The sequence below is a fragment of the Labrus mixtus genome, chromosome 6 (genome assembly GCF_963584025.1).
Source record: "Labrus mixtus chromosome 6, fLabMix1.1, whole genome shotgun sequence".
NCBI classification, from domain to species: domain Eukaryota; kingdom Metazoa; phylum Chordata; class Actinopteri; order Labriformes; family Labridae; genus Labrus; species Labrus mixtus.
The window spans coordinates 16,894,829-16,911,975 of record NC_083617.1 but is presented as its reverse complement, the minus strand read 5'-3'; the positions used below and the strand labels follow the sequence as shown (position 1 = coordinate 16,911,975).

At 37.7% G+C, this 17,147-nt stretch overlaps 1 protein-coding gene across 1 annotated transcript; it reads left to right on the top strand.

Moving 5' to 3' along the window:
• Window positions 1-3,899: 3,899 nt before the first annotated feature.
• On the top strand, window positions 3,900-9,713 carry crls1 (cardiolipin synthase 1). The gene is made up of 7 exons (XM_061040287.1): window positions 3,900-4,486; window positions 5,864-6,001; window positions 7,060-7,189; window positions 7,371-7,456; window positions 7,561-7,629; window positions 8,382-8,473; window positions 9,153-9,713. Exons 1-7 carry the CDS (start codon window positions 4,049-4,051, stop codon window positions 9,244-9,246), a joined length of 1,047 nt encoding a protein of 348 aa, XP_060896270.1. The 5' UTR covers window positions 3,900-4,048; the 3' UTR covers window positions 9,247-9,713.
• The last annotated feature ends 7,434 nt before the right edge of the window (window positions 9,714-17,147 follow it).

The following is a 17,147-nucleotide window of genomic DNA, read 5'->3' as shown; positions in this document are numbered from 1 at the left end:
CTTATGTGTTAATGAATGTTGTTTAGCGGCTTAGTAAAGATCTAGAAAGAAGTCATTGGAAAATGTGCTTCCAGTGACACCATGCTCCTAAATTAAATGCTGCCCAAATAACATTTATCCACTGACATTGTCTAAGTGTAAAACAATTATATGACAAGTTTCGACCTCATGAAATACCAATTCTCCTTCTAAACTTTTTTAAATATTTTCTCAGAAAAATAAAAGTTACAATCCTCACAGATGGAGCATCTTTATATTAATGCATTAAATATTCAGTAACTTCACCCAGGAGAGGTGTAGTGTCGTCCAAATCATTTTACACGTATGTGATCTTACGTTGTTTATACTACATTTCTTAGTTTGGAAAATAATACTTTTACATAATTTGAGGATTTTTTATATAATCCCTTTTGTAAACTGTGGGGTTAAAAAAAATCCCATCATGAATAAATGTCCTCCTGCTGTATAAGCTACAACACATGGCTTTGGAAAATGTGCTTTCATGTAATTTTAGTGATTTTTTATAATGCAATTTGGTAATAAAATAAGCTATAACTGTACTATAATATGTAGTAGTATCATCAAACTCACAGCACACATAAATGAACTACTATTGATTATACTACAACACTTGGGTTGATAAAATGTGCTTTAGGTATTACAGTTTACTTACAAACAAATGTAAGGTTTTCTTGATATGTATAATTATCAATCAATTCACTATTATAGGCTGTAGGGTCACAAAAACAAATATTTATAGCTGATTTTGCTCTCTTTGGAACAGGAACAGTTGATGGAGTCAGGAAATATTTGGAGCTTCCAGTAAGGGGCTTGTTCCCATCTCTCTTTGCCCAACCTCCCTGGGATTGTGTGATGTCTTTGGAGATCCCTTGTTTGAGGAGTAGTTTTTCAGAGAGGTTATGACACATGATGTGTTCTCTGTACCTTCCCTGTAGAGTATTTTTCTATGTATGTATGTATGTCCCTGGTGTCAGCCGTCTCTGCTTTTTTAGTATTGAGTGATTGATGATACCAAACCATCTCTCCACATGGCAGTTTGTGTCCCTTGTTTTACTTGGGCAAAGTTCTTTTCATCCTTGTCTGACGCATACCTTTTCAAATCTCACAACAACAGACCACTCCAAAGTGGAAAAATTCCCAGGTAGCTTTCAAAAAGGTTGTCAACAATGCCAGGGCAGTAATATGGATTCCCAGTAAGTTGAGTTTGGACATCAACTTTTCCAAGGTCACTTTGTACCTCCTCCAGATCCTCCTTAAATTTACATGTGAAAGGAGATATGCCAATGATTGTGTTGGCTTATCTTTTTTTTCTTCATCATCTTCCTCATGAGCTAGTTGGCTGACCTCCAACTTTTCTCTCTCATCGATGTCAGGTGTCTTTCCTTTCTTAATTAATACTTGCACGACTTTCAGGTTAAGAAGGACGGTTTTGCTATTGTGTTTTCCGCATAAAACACTGCACAGTGACCGGAAGATGTTGAGGGCGTCAGTCAGTGAAGTTGTGTTTTGCAACCTGGCAAATGCAAAGGTTGCAAAAGCTCTTAAACCTTTGTCATCTGTTTTTCATCCTATGGAATGAGCAACAGCTTTCAACACATGTGCAGAGCATTTATGTCCTTTGATGTCTGTCATTTGTCCTGAACAAATAGTGAAAGCCCTGTCCAGGTAGCTGAAAATGCTCTCCTTGTTGAAGGACAGAAACTGAGGTACTTTTGTGAGGTACATTTCCATGAACATATCATTGTTTATTATTGTACCTTTACTGAATTCTGACCTAATCACTTTCAAAACATTTTTATTCAGACTTCGGGTTATGTTTCCAGAAATAAGTTCAGCATCAGGTGTTTTTTTTAAGTTTGGTAAAGAAAAGCTGACTCACTCCCTTCAATCCTCCCTCTTCTTGTCTATGCTGAAGGTCCAAATTGCCTCTCACTTTTTTTGTGTTTTATTTCTCCCCTTTGTTGCACAGATATTTTAATTCGGTTGTTTCCTTTTGGCATTCTTTTCATTTAAAAAAAGTATTTAGCACTGCAGGAAGGAAAAGCACAAACTGCACTAACATTTAAATATGGACCTTTGATTTTTCGGCTGTGAGTTGTTTTGATGTGCTGACTCCTGAAAGCAAGAGTAGAGCAGGGATTTTCTTTTTACAGAAGCTGTTGTATAAAACATTGGTCCAAGGTCTTCTCAGTTTCATTGAACCTTGAAGCGTAAGAATTTTCTGCCATTTCTCTAGTTTTATTGTAATTGTGAACTTTTTTGACACTGCTGGCAGCTTTCTCCATTGTTCTATGTTTTGTTGAAGTTGGGCTTCAGTGTGTACAGACATTTTATTTTGTTTGTCGTCTTCTTCAGTGTTTTGCATGTCTTCATCTGTGACATCGTCTTCTGCTTGATTATTTCCCTGGTCTGACTTTATTGTGCTGTGAGTTTGATGACACTACAAAAAAAATCACTAAAATTACATTTCTGCACATTTTTATCAAACTAAGTGTTGTAGTATAACCAAGAGGAGTTGATTTATGTGTTCTGTGAGTTTGATGACACTACAACATGTTATAGTAGAATTATTACTCAATTTATTACTTGTTTTAATTATGAAAAATCACTAAAATTACATTTTTGCACATTTTATCAAACAAAGCGTTGTAGTATAATCAAGAGGATATGATTTATGTGTGCTGTGAGTTTGATGATACAACATGTTATAGTACAGTTATTATTTTATTACCAAATGTAATGATAAAAAATCACTAAAATTACTTTTCTGCACATTTTTATCAAACTAAGTGTTGTAGTATAATCAAGAGGAATTAATTCATGTGTGCTGTCAGTTTGATGATACTACAACATGGTATGGTACAATTATTACTTATTTTATTACCAAATGGGATGTTATTTAACCCCACAATTTACAAAAGGGTTTTCATTGAAAAGCATTTACACAAATTTTTTTTATTATTTTCCAAACTATGAAATGTAGGAACAACGTGAGATCACGTATGTGTAAAATGATTTTGATGACACTCACCTCTCCTGGGTACCGGGTTGGACTTGCAGACGGTCCATCAGCAGTCGAGCCACAGCCGGCTCTGCGTAAGTTGACATCAATGATAGTTCCCCAGCGGGGAGGAGGACGGTTCATTTTGAGGAACATGTGGTTGTATCTCACAGTCTATCTTCCTGTTATTGCAAAGCGGTGTCGGTTTTATAAAAGCAATGTTCCGCTGATAAGTTATTGATCCGGGAAGGCCGAATCTGTGAATATCTTTCTAACTTTCCCGAAGTTTCAAAAAGTCTATATCATCTGTTTGCACTTTATATTTAATTAATTTACATTAAACATTAAATTAGGTAGGCCTAATCATGACTCTTGTTGTTTTTTAGTATTCAATAAAAACAAGCATGATAATGATGTAAATCCCTCTTACTAGACCTTTGTAAATCAGTGTAGGCCTATCCTACTTCTTTGCTTCATCTCTGATTTTTTTTTAAATTTTCACCCCCTCCCCCCCCCCAAAAAAAAAAAAATATATATATATATATATATATATATAAATAAACATAAATAACACCAACAAGAATATACATTTTTAGACACTTCAAATCCATTATCACCCCTTTACCTCTTCTGAAGATTATTTCCTTTATAATATCGGGGGGGATTGGAAATAACAAACAATAATAATAATAATATAATATATAATAATAACAATAATACTGTTTTTAATTAAAAAAATTGGTTTCGTTGATTATGGTTTTGTATCAAAACTATTTAAGAGACTACGATTCCCTGACTTTGTGACTGAACCACAACATAGTGTTGTTTCAAAACAAAACTCCTGTCAACGGAATGTCATGGGGGGGTTTTACGACATCATTTACGGTAGCACTTTACGGCAACATGGCAGCCTGCTTGCTGAGCTGAGCTTCGGTCGGCTCTGGTCGTCAATATCTAAAACTTCATCATGAAAACGTGGAGGGACAGCTCGAGGCCAGCAGGTCGGTAACAGAGGGCTCTTGAACAATGATGATGTGTTTACCGAGGATGTCCGCGCCGTTGCGCCGCAACGTGGCAGGTCGCGGTCTGACGTCCGCGCGCGGTGCGGGTGTTTGCTGGCTCGAGCCTGCGTCATGGCGGCACAGACACACACCTGTCACGGAGTGCGCAAAGGTGAAACAGTCCCCGGCTAGTGGATTGTGGCTTCTCAGACTCAAAGGGACGGACAGCAGGTTCGCGTGCTGGAGTGGGATCCTACAGCAGGTGAAAGTGACACCGTGGCAAGCACAAGGGACAGGAGGTCATGAGAGGTCAGAGGTCAGCGTCCGGTCCCTCCTCTCACCTAAAGCTCGATGGCTGTGCAGCAGAAAGAGCGAGGAGACTCCGGATACTTCACCGGCGGCGGCGGACCGAAATGAAGCCAACCCGGTACCTGGTCACGGATTGTTCAAGTTTAAAGAACTGGTAAAGTAATCTTCATCTGCATCATGTTAAAACTGTCTCTGAGCTGTAACTTTATTTTATAGTTTTGAGCAGAGCTGGACTTGTTAAAGAGAGTTATGCAAAAAAAATTTGTTCTATTTTTTACAGAAGTTTTGGGAAATGGACATTTTTCTCCTCCAATGTCCAGACAGGGGACTACATTTTAAATCTGATGCTACACAAAAACTAACAATGCAATAAAGTCAGTATTTTGGATAATCTTTGACATATCAAAGACTGATTAAAAAAAAATAAAAAATCCCCCAGCCACCAAAATATTTGTTATCTGGAAAATAAATAATTTTTCTGTTTTTTTGTTTTTTTTTCATAACTAACAACAGTGACATAAAGTAATCAAACTGGCATTTAAAGGGTTTAATTTCTAAAAATGATTGAATGTTTTGTAGTTTTGAGCCGGGCTGAAGTTGTTTAAGAGATGTATGCAGAAAAAAGTAGAAAAAAATATCAATTTGTTCTATTTTTATAGCAGTTTTTTGGAAGTGGACATTTTTGTCTTGACTTAAGAGGGTAGTCAAAATGTTTCAGTGTTTTATTGATCTATTAAAAAAAAAAAAAAATTGCATTCCAAAATGTGTCGAGAGAGACTTTCTTACAAAAATGTGTGCTATATGCACTAACACAGCCAAAATGATGGCCAGATAAAGAGGAAACATTTGCTCAAATGGACAAAAATGAGGGTTAATGGAGAGCTAGATAGATGGACAAACTCAATATTAGTCCATTTAAAATGACAATACATTTAAGTACAAAATAGATTTTTAAAATATACAATTTTCACTTTAACATGGTTTGTTTAACAGAGCAGACACATTTAGTTCTTTGCTGTAACGTTATCAGTCAATCTTTATTTGTATATTGTCAACTCATAACAAGTGTTATCTCGAGACACTTTACAAAAAGCAGGTAAAAGACCTTACTCTTTGTTTTTTAATATTACAAAAGAGCAAGTATAAAGACCATACCATACTTTACTGTACAGTAAACATCTAAAAACCTACATTTAAAATTCAAAATGCATAAATATTGTTATTATTATTGGCCTCAAATATCCAGCAACAATAGCAGGCTTTAAAAAATAATTACAGGCTACTGTTTTATTCTTATTTTTCCATAATGGTTCTCAGATTTACAATTTTATGACGCTCCAATCTACATTATTTGCAGAGGTGAGGGGACTGTGTGTTGTCATATTCAGAAACATATCACTATAAGAACCACTGTTGAAAAGCATAATAACACAGTTATTATTTTGTACCAGGATGTCCCAGCATTATTTCAATATATAGGGCTGATTTCTTGACTTTGTAGTAATGCTTATATCTGACCTTTTGTTTGCAGTATGAGAACCCGTGGACAATCCCCAACTTTCTGTGTGTGTGTCGGATTGTGCTGGCTCCATTCTTGGGTCACCTGATCATCGAGCAGCACTTTCACCTGAGCCTTGCTCTCTTTATACTGGCTGGAGCGACAGACCTGGTAATGCACACTTTTACTGAGACACTTTTTCATGTAGAGCTGCTGACCTGCACACAGACTGAAACACTGTAGTGTTGAGTTTTGTCCAATTTCATCACTTGAACAATGCACATTTCATAAAGAGTGAATAAGTTTTGGCTAACAATTTGGGAAATTCGTTTGCGAACAAATGAACTTAGAAAAACAATAATCATTATGTAATTATTGTATTATATTCATCTCCCATTAGCACTAAATGGAAATTATGTGTACATTTTAATACTGGACAAAACTCCATCCACACAGAACAACAAAAGGACAGTTATGGTTGCACTAAAAGGCCTAATTGCTTACTTTGTCTGTCCCCTTTGAAACTGAAACTGAGTTACCTCTGAATGGATGGACCAGACAACGTTTTGTTTTTCAATACAAGCTCAAATTTCTGTTTGGAAATTAGTTTTTTTTTTAAAAGCCATTTTTAAAATATGTACTTTAAAATATGCCTGTTCACACATGTCCCTCACAGTGAGAGACTATCCTTGTTGGAGGGGAGGGGAGGGGGTCTCAGATGAAGCAATGTCACTTTAACGAGAATTTTAGCCTTTATATCAATGCTGCATGCAGTTCTGCGCGTTCACAATATCAACAAAAGAGCTGAGAAGAACATACTGGCGAACAGGAAACATGATGAACATGAGATCATATTGATTGCATGCATGCAGTCCATTGTCCTGTGCGTGTCACAGGATATCAACCTCATCTTCCCCTCCCACTCTGTCCCTGTAAATATTCCTGAATGTGTTCTTACATCAGCTCACCCTGAACTTTAAGCCAAAAAAAAAAATGGGGCTTGCAGGAAAAATTCAGCTGTTAGCTTGCACACATGCAGCGAACCCTGAACAATTTAGAAAGTTTTCAGGAGTTTTGTGAAAGTGTAAAAGCACCAAATGTTGTTTTTCAACCAGCCATAATGAAAGACAAAAACTTTTAGGGAGATGTTTTTTTTCTTCGGTTGACCTTTTTGACAATTATTTACTAAACGTCTTCCTCCCTTTCTAACTTCTGTCTCTCCTACTCAGTTGGATGGTTACATCGCCAGAACGTGGCCCACTCAAAAGTCTGCGTTGGGCAGCGCTCTCGATCCATTGGCTGATAAGATTCTCATCAGTTTTTTGTATCTGAGCCTCACCTATGCTGAGCTGATCCCAGGTACTGGACTTTTTTGTGCTTCTGTGGTTTGTGCTTCCTTCTTAACAATGAAAGAGCCAATAAATATCTTAATTTGTATTACTAGTCTTTATATATATATATATATGTATATTGTTGTGACATTTCTAGTAATGAGATCACAAAGTTGTTAGTTACAAGATCATTTATTATTCTGTTTCAGCTCTACTGACTGGTCTGGTGATATCCAGAGACATCGGTTTGATAGCTGCTGTGTTCTGGGTCAGGTACAAGACTGTCCCTCTACCGGTGAGACTAAAGAAGAAAACTATTTGAATGAAATCTGCTTTACATTGACTTCAATTAGCTTACTTTAAAATCCCTCCCTCTCTTTTTTTTTTGTTTTCCACCAGGTGACCCTCAGTAAGTTTTTTAACCCCTGCTACACCACTGCACAGCTTAAGCCCACACTCTTCAGTAAGGTGAGACACATAAACCTCCCACCCACTCTTCCCTGTACTACTTTTTCTGCATCGCTGCTAGCACACGCTAACTTCACCATTACTCCACAGTGGCAAGTGCTGTGGGGGTTTGTAAGGCGGTCATTTATTAAAACGTGTTCAGTTTAATTCCGACACAGACATGGAATTGAACAAGAGATGTGATTTCATTCTTTGTTGAGAGACTGATAGTCATAGCTTATGTCTCATTATTAAAAAATTAAATCATGACGGGTAATGACACATTATTACGGCCTCTGTCAAAGTGACGGACAAGTGGACAACGAATAGGTCTAAATCAGCATGTCATCATGACAGCAGTTAATATATCAAATGTTCTGACAATGAAGGAGATCCTGTATAAGTTACAATATAAATAGCTAAACGTACGGAGTCTGAGCATGCTTGCGATGCTTAACTCTGTCGCATGAATGTGTAAATATAATGTACAAAACCAAGCACATTAAAATGCACTGCCAAAATACTCCTCAACCACAGATGCTGCAAAATCATTTGCCTGCGTTTTAAACATTCTTGAAGAAAAAGGTGGCTCGCATGAGCAGGTTTTTCATCTGCGAGAAACTGTCTTTCTGTTCTTCGTGTTCTTCCAGGCATAACGTCTTTCACCAAAAATAACGATCCAAACTTCAATTATCTGAGAATCATCTAACAAGTTGTTCTGCCCTTTTTTACGCAAAGTTTTAATCTGTCTTTGTGTTTAATGTTGTTGTCAGGTGAACACAGCCATCCAGCTCTTCCTGGTTGCAGCTTCTCTGGCTGCTCCAGTCTTCCAGTACACCGACAGCGTGCCTCTGCAATGCTTATGGTAAACTGCTTACATTATCTATATTACATGTAAATACACACAGCTCTCATCCATTTGACTGTATCCATTATGTCCTTCCTTTTTAGTTTTGTGAAGGGAAGTGTTGATGTATGTGCAAATAGGTTATCAAATGAACACTATTCATCAGTATCTAGCAAATAAATGCTTTATTTTTCCCCCTGCAATGATCGAGTCAAGTGCATTGACTCATTTTAATCAACACAACTGAGTGTGTTAGGGTAGACCGACTCATGACACAAATGTCAGTCTGTCACATGAACCTGCATTTTTTCATGTAATTTCTGATGAGTAAGTCAACGAACAATCAAATAAATGAACAGATCATAAATCAGTAAACAATTAAGTGAACCGGCTTATCTCTACCATTCGCATTACTTCATATTGTAAATGTTGATATTATATATATATATATATAGATATGATATTATATATAATGCATACGTACTGGGAGAATGTGAAATTGGATGAGAGCTCATCATTTTCATTAGTGCACACATTCCTTGTGTTGTTTCAAATTCAGTGGCTTAATTTGTTGATTACATTTACATTGAACTGATGGATTTTAAATATTTTGTAGAATTGGTTAAATAATTAAAAAACAAAAAAAATGATAATGCCAACAGGTTGTGCAAACATGTGTTTTTGCGTTATATTGCAGGTATGTTACAGCGGTGACCACAGCAGCTTCAGGCTACAGTTATTGGCACTACGGCCGTAAGACTGTGCGGGTGCTGAACACCAGATCCCCATGAAAACCACACCAGGAAATGCCCAGAGAGCAGAACAAAAGAAGTGAACAGCCGTGGCAAAGACACTGATCAGCCATGGGAAAAGTGAGACAGAAAGATGGATGAATAAGCCAAGTAGCCGTGACAACCGTTTTATGAATCGTCATAGGAATGACGCATGGAAACTCACCGTGGCCACAGATGGTTTTCTGCAACACTACAGAAACAGCGGCTCTGTCCTGAACTGGATGTGGACTAGACGCGCATATTGACACAAATATAAACCCCATCTACACACACACACACACACACACACACAAAAATGCACACATACACTCAAACATATGTGTCAAGTATCTGTTCAGTGATCCAGCGAGAGCTTCTATTTTGGTCTCAGTTTTCCAATGAAGAGGTAACAATGTCAACCTAATCATTGTCACATGATCTTCAGTTTTGTAAACCAATGATTTATGATTAAAAGAGAAAATGGACCTCGTTTGTCTCTGTCCGTATGAATGTTTATACAGTCTTATATGGACGCAGGGCTGGCTTTTCCTCAGACAAAAAGACACAATTTTAATCTTGTGAAACACAAATCTGACCGTTAATCCATTTGAAACCAGAAACAAGGATTATAAAAATGTGAATGAAAATACAATGTTGAGCTACCAGTGTTGCATCAGAGCAGCACACTGGACAGAAGTCCTCAAAAATGTTATCTCAATGTTAGATGTGCAAATTCTGGCCCCTTATAAATAGGCTGAAAATGTATTTTCTGTGAGTTTACAATTTGTAGATGGAGAATCAATGTCATTTTGAAAATAATTTGAGTCATGTTTTAGGCCCTTTACTGTGAGAATCTGCTGCCACTATAACATCAATGTAAAACAAAAAAAAGACATCGTCAACGATTTGAGGACCTCACCTTAGTTCAGGGAAGAAAAATAAAAAAAACAGATGTAATCAAAGCTAAAGTTATTGCGGTGTTTATTCAGTGATAAGATTTAGTTTATATCCGTAAAATCACAGGATTACCGCAATTTCCCAGTAACACCTGACTGGGAAGGAAAACGCTTTAAGGTTGAACTGTGAACTCTTGTATACAAAGAGAAAAGTTCAAATACACATTTAATCTCAACTCCTTTTGTTACACTGACAGTCAAACTTTATTAATATCGTATGTAGATACAAACCAGACAGTCAAAATACAAACATAAGAAGAGTAAACGCTTAATTGAGTCAGCATTATGTGACTTGATTAACATCTGTCTGAATCCTCTACTCAATTCCCTGCTCATTGTTAGTAATAAAAGATCCACAAACTCTATTTTAAGTTCCTCCAGCCTGAATATCAATAACCTAAATAAGCCAAAGGTTGTTTGGAGACATCAGCTACAATTGGACCATCTGTTCTGAGCCTCCTCAGTGGTTGTATTGAACAACGCTGATTATTTTTCACAAGTAAAAAAGAACTAGTTACATGAACGCACCGTGGTTGGGTAACCTTTTCGACTCCTCCACTTATTTCGCAGCAGTTCTCTACACCACTTGGGTAATGCTGTTTCATTACCCAGCAAGTGCCGATGACTGCAGGGCTTCGGCGAGGTTGTTTTCGTGGCCTTGTGTGGGATGTCTGCTCATTATCTCCTCGCTGGATGATTTACAGCGTCTCATTCTAAAAAGAGTTATCCGTCAGTGGGATCAAATTGATACCTATGCTCGTGACTGTTGAAACATTTTCTAGGTAATCTTTTAGGAGTTGAGGAACTTAAGTCCATATTTGAAAACACAGATTGGAAGTGTATAATTAGAAAGCTTTGGATGATGCCCCTCAGGATTTTTATGCAGTAATTAGTTGTGCCTCTGATAAAATAAATCAAACCACTTTTTTAGAAGCTCTCAGTACTGAGCTTGTACTCTTGCCAGCTACATGTGATAATGATTGACAAATATTGACAGCTTTTATTCAAGTTTTTCAGTCTCAAATTCATTTTTATTGGAAACTAAACCAAATGTTTTGACGTATGAACTGAAGCTTTCAATTTCCATCTATATTAAAAAGGAAATAATCTTCAGAAAAGGTAAAGGGGTAATAATGGATTTGAAGATTCTAAAAATGTAAATTCTGGTTGGTGTTTTTTGTTTTGGCTTTGGAAAATTTCAAACAATCAGAGAATCGAAAAAAGACCAAGTACTTTGAGTTTTCTGTTGTATCTTTCATCACCAGAAGTACACTGATTGACTCAAGTCACGGAAAGGAAAATAGCTTTCAAACTTGTTTCTTGAAATTCTAACTCATCTGAATGAGATCATTTGCAACTTTCCAGTGGTAGAAACAAGAACTCACAAACCAAAATGTGCAAGACTTGGCCTGTGACTAAAGGTGTTTGTGATTTTTTTTCCCCTCACTTTGTAAAGTCATCTGTCATTCTTTAGACATTATATTCATTTTATTAAGACATAAAATTCATCGATACCGATAGTCACGTGGTTGGCTTATATTGAGTGATATTATCGGCTGTGCGGTGCCCTCATTTGAAGAAATAATGCCTCCGCTCATCTTTAGAAATTTTAGTAGATTGAATGTAAGATGGCAGGATAACTATTGTATCTGCTGCTTCCAAAAAACCTATGTGTCAATTCCCTATGAACATGCCAAAGTCTTTCTAGCAATGCCCAGTATCCTAAAGGACAACATAACGTATCACTGTCAGTCATGCATAACATTAACACAAAAAGAGAAATAGCAGTAAAAGTAAAGGGAAGCTATGTGGTTTGATATATTAAAGGGAAAATCAAGGCAGCACTTTCTTCAAAATATCAATCACATGAAGTTCAACTGTGTCTTGTCAAATTTTGTTATTATGCTCAAAATGGTTATAGAGGAAGTAATCAAACACTGACATAGACAGCGGCCATTTTCAAACATTTGTATTGGAGTTGTTACGACTTGCAGGTAAATGATCACCACTCTTCCCTCAAACTGTTAAAAGTCTTCTCCTTAACATTGCGTATTCAACGTGCAGACAGAGCTTTATGTGAGCCACTGTAAGGCCCTTCTCAGCCACCAGATGGAAGAACCAGATAGATAGTCTTAGGATGTTTGGGATGATTACTTCATCAGTAATAACACTGGTCTTGCTCACCTTCGTCACTTTTGACATTGTAGAAGAGAAATGCAGAGAAAAAAAAACTCCACAGCATGCTAAAAAAAAACAACAATCATATAATGGGATTAAATCTAGTCTCATTATGTTAATTAGCACATTATAGCAAACATAAAGTTTATTATCACATTCAATGGCATATAACATCAACAAAAAAAATGAGCATTTTACTTCAAAATAATCCAGCGTGTGAAGTTTTTAGTTAATGTTGGGACTTGCAATGAAAGAAATATAGTTTCTTTCTAGCTAAACAGAACCCATGTGTACGCTTTTTTTTTTTCTGTTCATATTTTCATGAAAATGAGTAAGACTGCAAAATGTCAGCTACTGGCAGTATCAGAGCATCAGTCGAGCTGTCAATCAATATTGCATAATGTGCAATTTGTTAAGAGGAGCTGCAGGCAAACGGGCTTCCTTTACCACTAAAAGGCTGAAAAAAAGGTAATTGGGATGAGCTGAATGTGTTAGATTTCATATCATTCGTCCTCAGCATTGAAAACTGTTTGGCAGATAGTTATGAATGCTTCCATTGTAAATGCCTCTTTTGTATTCCTGCGCTTCTTTTGCTTTTTCATTGTCTTTCAGATAGAAATGATCCTGCTGTGATCATGTGTAACATAACTGTACCCCCATTTTTAACAACACACACTTTGAAAAAATGGTTATTAAGTTCCAGTGACCATTGTTGGTGTCAGAACATGAGGCTACCTTTAATAGCAGCAGCAAGAAGCAGGAGAAGCAAAACAGAGATGATTTAGCGATAGAAGCGAGAGCAGCCAAATGTACCTTCACACTTCACAGCCTGGCTTTCCAGAACCCACAGACACGCTGAATCACACTAACAAGGACAAACTTCGGATCTGTATGCCGTGGTCAGCGCGGCCCTCCGGCTTACTGTTCACTGTTGCTGTCAGTCCTGCATCGAGTTATTCTTACTCCTCCAGAGCAGAAGAAAGCTCGGCTCTACTCCTAAACATTTCAGCATATACTCTTCGTTGCATAGTATAATTTGTAGCACATAAGGTAATACGATTAATTGTAAAAAAATGGAAAAACATGCATTTATTATTTACATTTTTTATTCAGCAAAAAAGAAATCCGTTTCTGACATTACCTAACCCCGCAAGAGATGTCTGCCTTTAATTGAAAAAAGGCCAACATTATGTAGGCGCTGCATCCTTTTTATCTGATCGTGTTTTTTGTTACTAGTCAAATTTAAAACCTCTCTTGGCTCCTTCAATACATTTAAGGTGTGATTGATACAACCCACAGCCCACCCTCTACCTCCAGTATTCATCACAGACAACACCGAAGTGTTACCAAGCTTCATTCTAATGGAGACTGGCCCTTCTCGTCTTCCACACCACACATACATAGCTTGACAATGGGGGATTCATTAGACTTTAGGTCTTGTGAAAAAAATGTCTTAGTTTAAGACTGAAGAAGCAGGCGCAGGGACTTGTACATGCAAAAGGAAGCTGCTCATTGGTGCATGAGGTTAAAAAAAGGGTTGACTTTGAGATATTAACTTGCTCGGATTCCCCGTTTAGCTTACACATTGTGGGGCCCGAAGAGCAAGCATATAGCACAAATTCTTTAACATCTCTTCTCCTATTCTCACTTCTTTTGTCTATTGTGCAGTAGAAACATTACCCTGACTTCAACAGTAAGCAAATTTGACATTTTTGGGACACAGAAAGGGAATGGGCGGAGACTTTCATTTGATCAGTGTGCATCACATATTGGACCGTTTTACTTACGCGGTTTTGCCACTTTGTTTTAATTGCTTCAAAGCTAAGTGCACTTCCCGGGGGCTTGGTAGGTATGCATTGTTACACTTCTGTCCTGATCGACAGGTTGATGTGGTATCGCCTCATCCGGTGCTTGAAACTTTTAATATCGCCATATTTCTCAAAGGATTAAATACATACAGAGCAGTTGCCGCCTGCACATATGTAGAAGAATACACTTCTTTCAGATTTTTTTGGCCTCTCTTGCTATGCTATGCAAAGCACTGTGATTGTTCGGATACCATGATTTGTTTGGACTCCCTGCCTTTGCCCGTATCTGAGTTTTTGGTTTAATTTAATCAGGTCCAGAGTTTCCCATAACAGAACTGCATGCCTCCGGCCCATTGCAAGGGTCTTGCATTGGTTTTCAGCCATTGAGCTATAGGTTTTCTTTCTTCAGGTTCTACAGTGGTGAACCAACCTCTTTTCCAATCTTAAGATATTCAGAAGGGCTTCTTTTGGGAGAACACTGCAATTAAAAGGAGGCTTTGGAAAGGCGCTTATCAGAGCACCCAGGGAGGTGATGCTGCTGCCACAACATCCAGATGCACTTGACATGTCTGTGGCTACAACAAGTAAACATGAAGACGTTTCCAGTTTCTCTGCAGCTCTGTGGGATGGCAGCCTTTGAAATGTGTGTGCCGGCAGCTCAGGGTATGACTGAACACATCGTAGGCACAGAGACTCTCTGAGCTGCCAGGGGTTCTGAGCCAAACTTCACTTCAAACTTGACTGGTTATGAAACCCACTGAATTGGAGTCCTTATAGTCCTTACAGCAAGCCTACACACACACACACACACACACACACACACACACACACACACATGCCACACGCACAGCAGCACCAATACAAATCCATATGGGTACTATAGCTATGTACACACACACACACACACACACACACACACAAGCACGCTCTCTAACACACACACACACACACACACACACACACACACATAGATACTTGCGTCTTTTCTGGTCCTGAAATAGCTCTCAGCCTCCCACTCTCCCTTATATAAGCTCCCAGCACAGAGATCTGCTGGTGAAGACTGGGGTGTGTTCAATAGCGTGTGTTCAAGTGCATGTGCCTGGTAATGTGTGTGCACCTCTGTCTGTGTGAGTGCCAGTGTGTGGGCAGTAGGAGTGTCTTAAGTTTTGTGTTTAAATATATGTGCGGAAACATTTCTATGTGTTTCTGTCAGTGGGTTTATGGTGGTGGTGCTTCTGGGCAGCAAATTGAAAACTCTCTTTATCAATTCTGTTCATGAAGTTTTAGTGGCTTGTTGTTTTGTCCGTCTTCTTGGATAACTCTGCTGAGATTTTGTGACATCAGTGGAACATTAAGACATTGAAAATGATAGCAAACAGACCCAGTTTAAGGACTTATCAAAACCAAATCTCAATTGCAATGTATTTTAATTGGAAAAAAAAAACATGACAGAAGCAGGTCAAATTATAACTCTGTAAAATCAGGCTGCAATCTACATAATCATCATGGCCCCAATCACACAGTATCGGGGGGGAGGGGGGTTTGTAAGAGGCAACTTTCCAGTTATTTCTCTATAGTATGTGTTTAGTGCATTGCTCACACACCCTGGGTAGATTCACATTTTAGAAGCCAATAGGACCTCATGTTCACAGGGGTTACTCATGTAAAAAAAAACATTTTACATTTGAATTCAAAGGAACAGATCTGTCAGTTAACTCACAGCAAAATCAAAGTTAGCCAAAAGACAGGGGACTTTGTCGTTGCCCAGCAACAATAAAGCATGGCAAGACGTTCTGTTTCAAGATTGCAGCCTTCAACAAAATAGTCAAAAAAGTCCCTTAAACTGTTTATTTTTTAAAATGACCAATAGTTATTTGTTAATCCTCTTGATTGTAGTATTGGTATGTAAATTCAGGTCCTGGACTGTATCCATGCAAGAGGAAACCTCCCACCTTTTTTGCGGGAGCTCCACAAAGCCTCACCTTTTTGCAACACAGAACACTTCAGCTGCTCTTTTAATCTTACAGCCATATAACTGTTCTATTCTTCAACAGTGAAGTAAAATCCTCTTTGTGCTGGATTGTTATATGGACTCAACCGATTTTTGGTTCTGTTCTTTAAATGCGTTAAATATTTGTCCTTAATTATAATATTTTGATGAGTGATGCATAGACAACCCTCATGTACCTTTTTGGTACAGCGCCAAGTTTGTATAAAAAAACTAATCTTGTATATTCACCCATACGACTGGCTCTGGCTCTGACTAACAGTATCAAGCAGAAACTCACAGTGTCATGGCAACGTGAGTCTCTGCACGTGTCTTTTTATGCATTAATGTGTGAGTGTGTAGGAGGTTGCAGGCTGATAAGGTGGGCCTTGGAATAGTGAATTTGAAATATGTAATACATTATATTTGTGTGTACGATAATGTTAAGGTTATGGGGTTAAAGTATGACATTGGAAGAATGCCATATGTTCTATGTCTCATGAAATCAATATTTTGATACATACAGGCGCGTAGGTGTGAGTATTGACGAAAAAACAGCTGTGTGGTTGGTTAGCATTGTTGTGGGTTTTTTTTTTGTGTGTTTCTTCATGCTAATGGCATAGAAAGGTCCCTTATTGATCCCAAAAGTTGATCAAAGGGTAAAAAAAAAAAAAGTAGAAGTTACAGAGCAATTTATCAAAACAATCCCTTAGTGGGCAGGAAATTCCCTGAAAGTTTTGACAATCTCCCTATGAATCAAGTCTTTTGAGACTTGAGCCACAGATTCTCTGCTTCCATTGTTTCACATTTAAGTATATTTTTCAGAATAAACAGAGGATATCTCTTCATGGGTTCTGCAAAATGTTGATGGGAATCGTCCATCATCACATGACCCATGATGCTGGATGTAAATGAAATCAGGTTTTTGGTTTTGTTTTAAAATGGATAATCTGAAATTCTTAAAGCAATGTCTCTTCCCAGATATTGTGC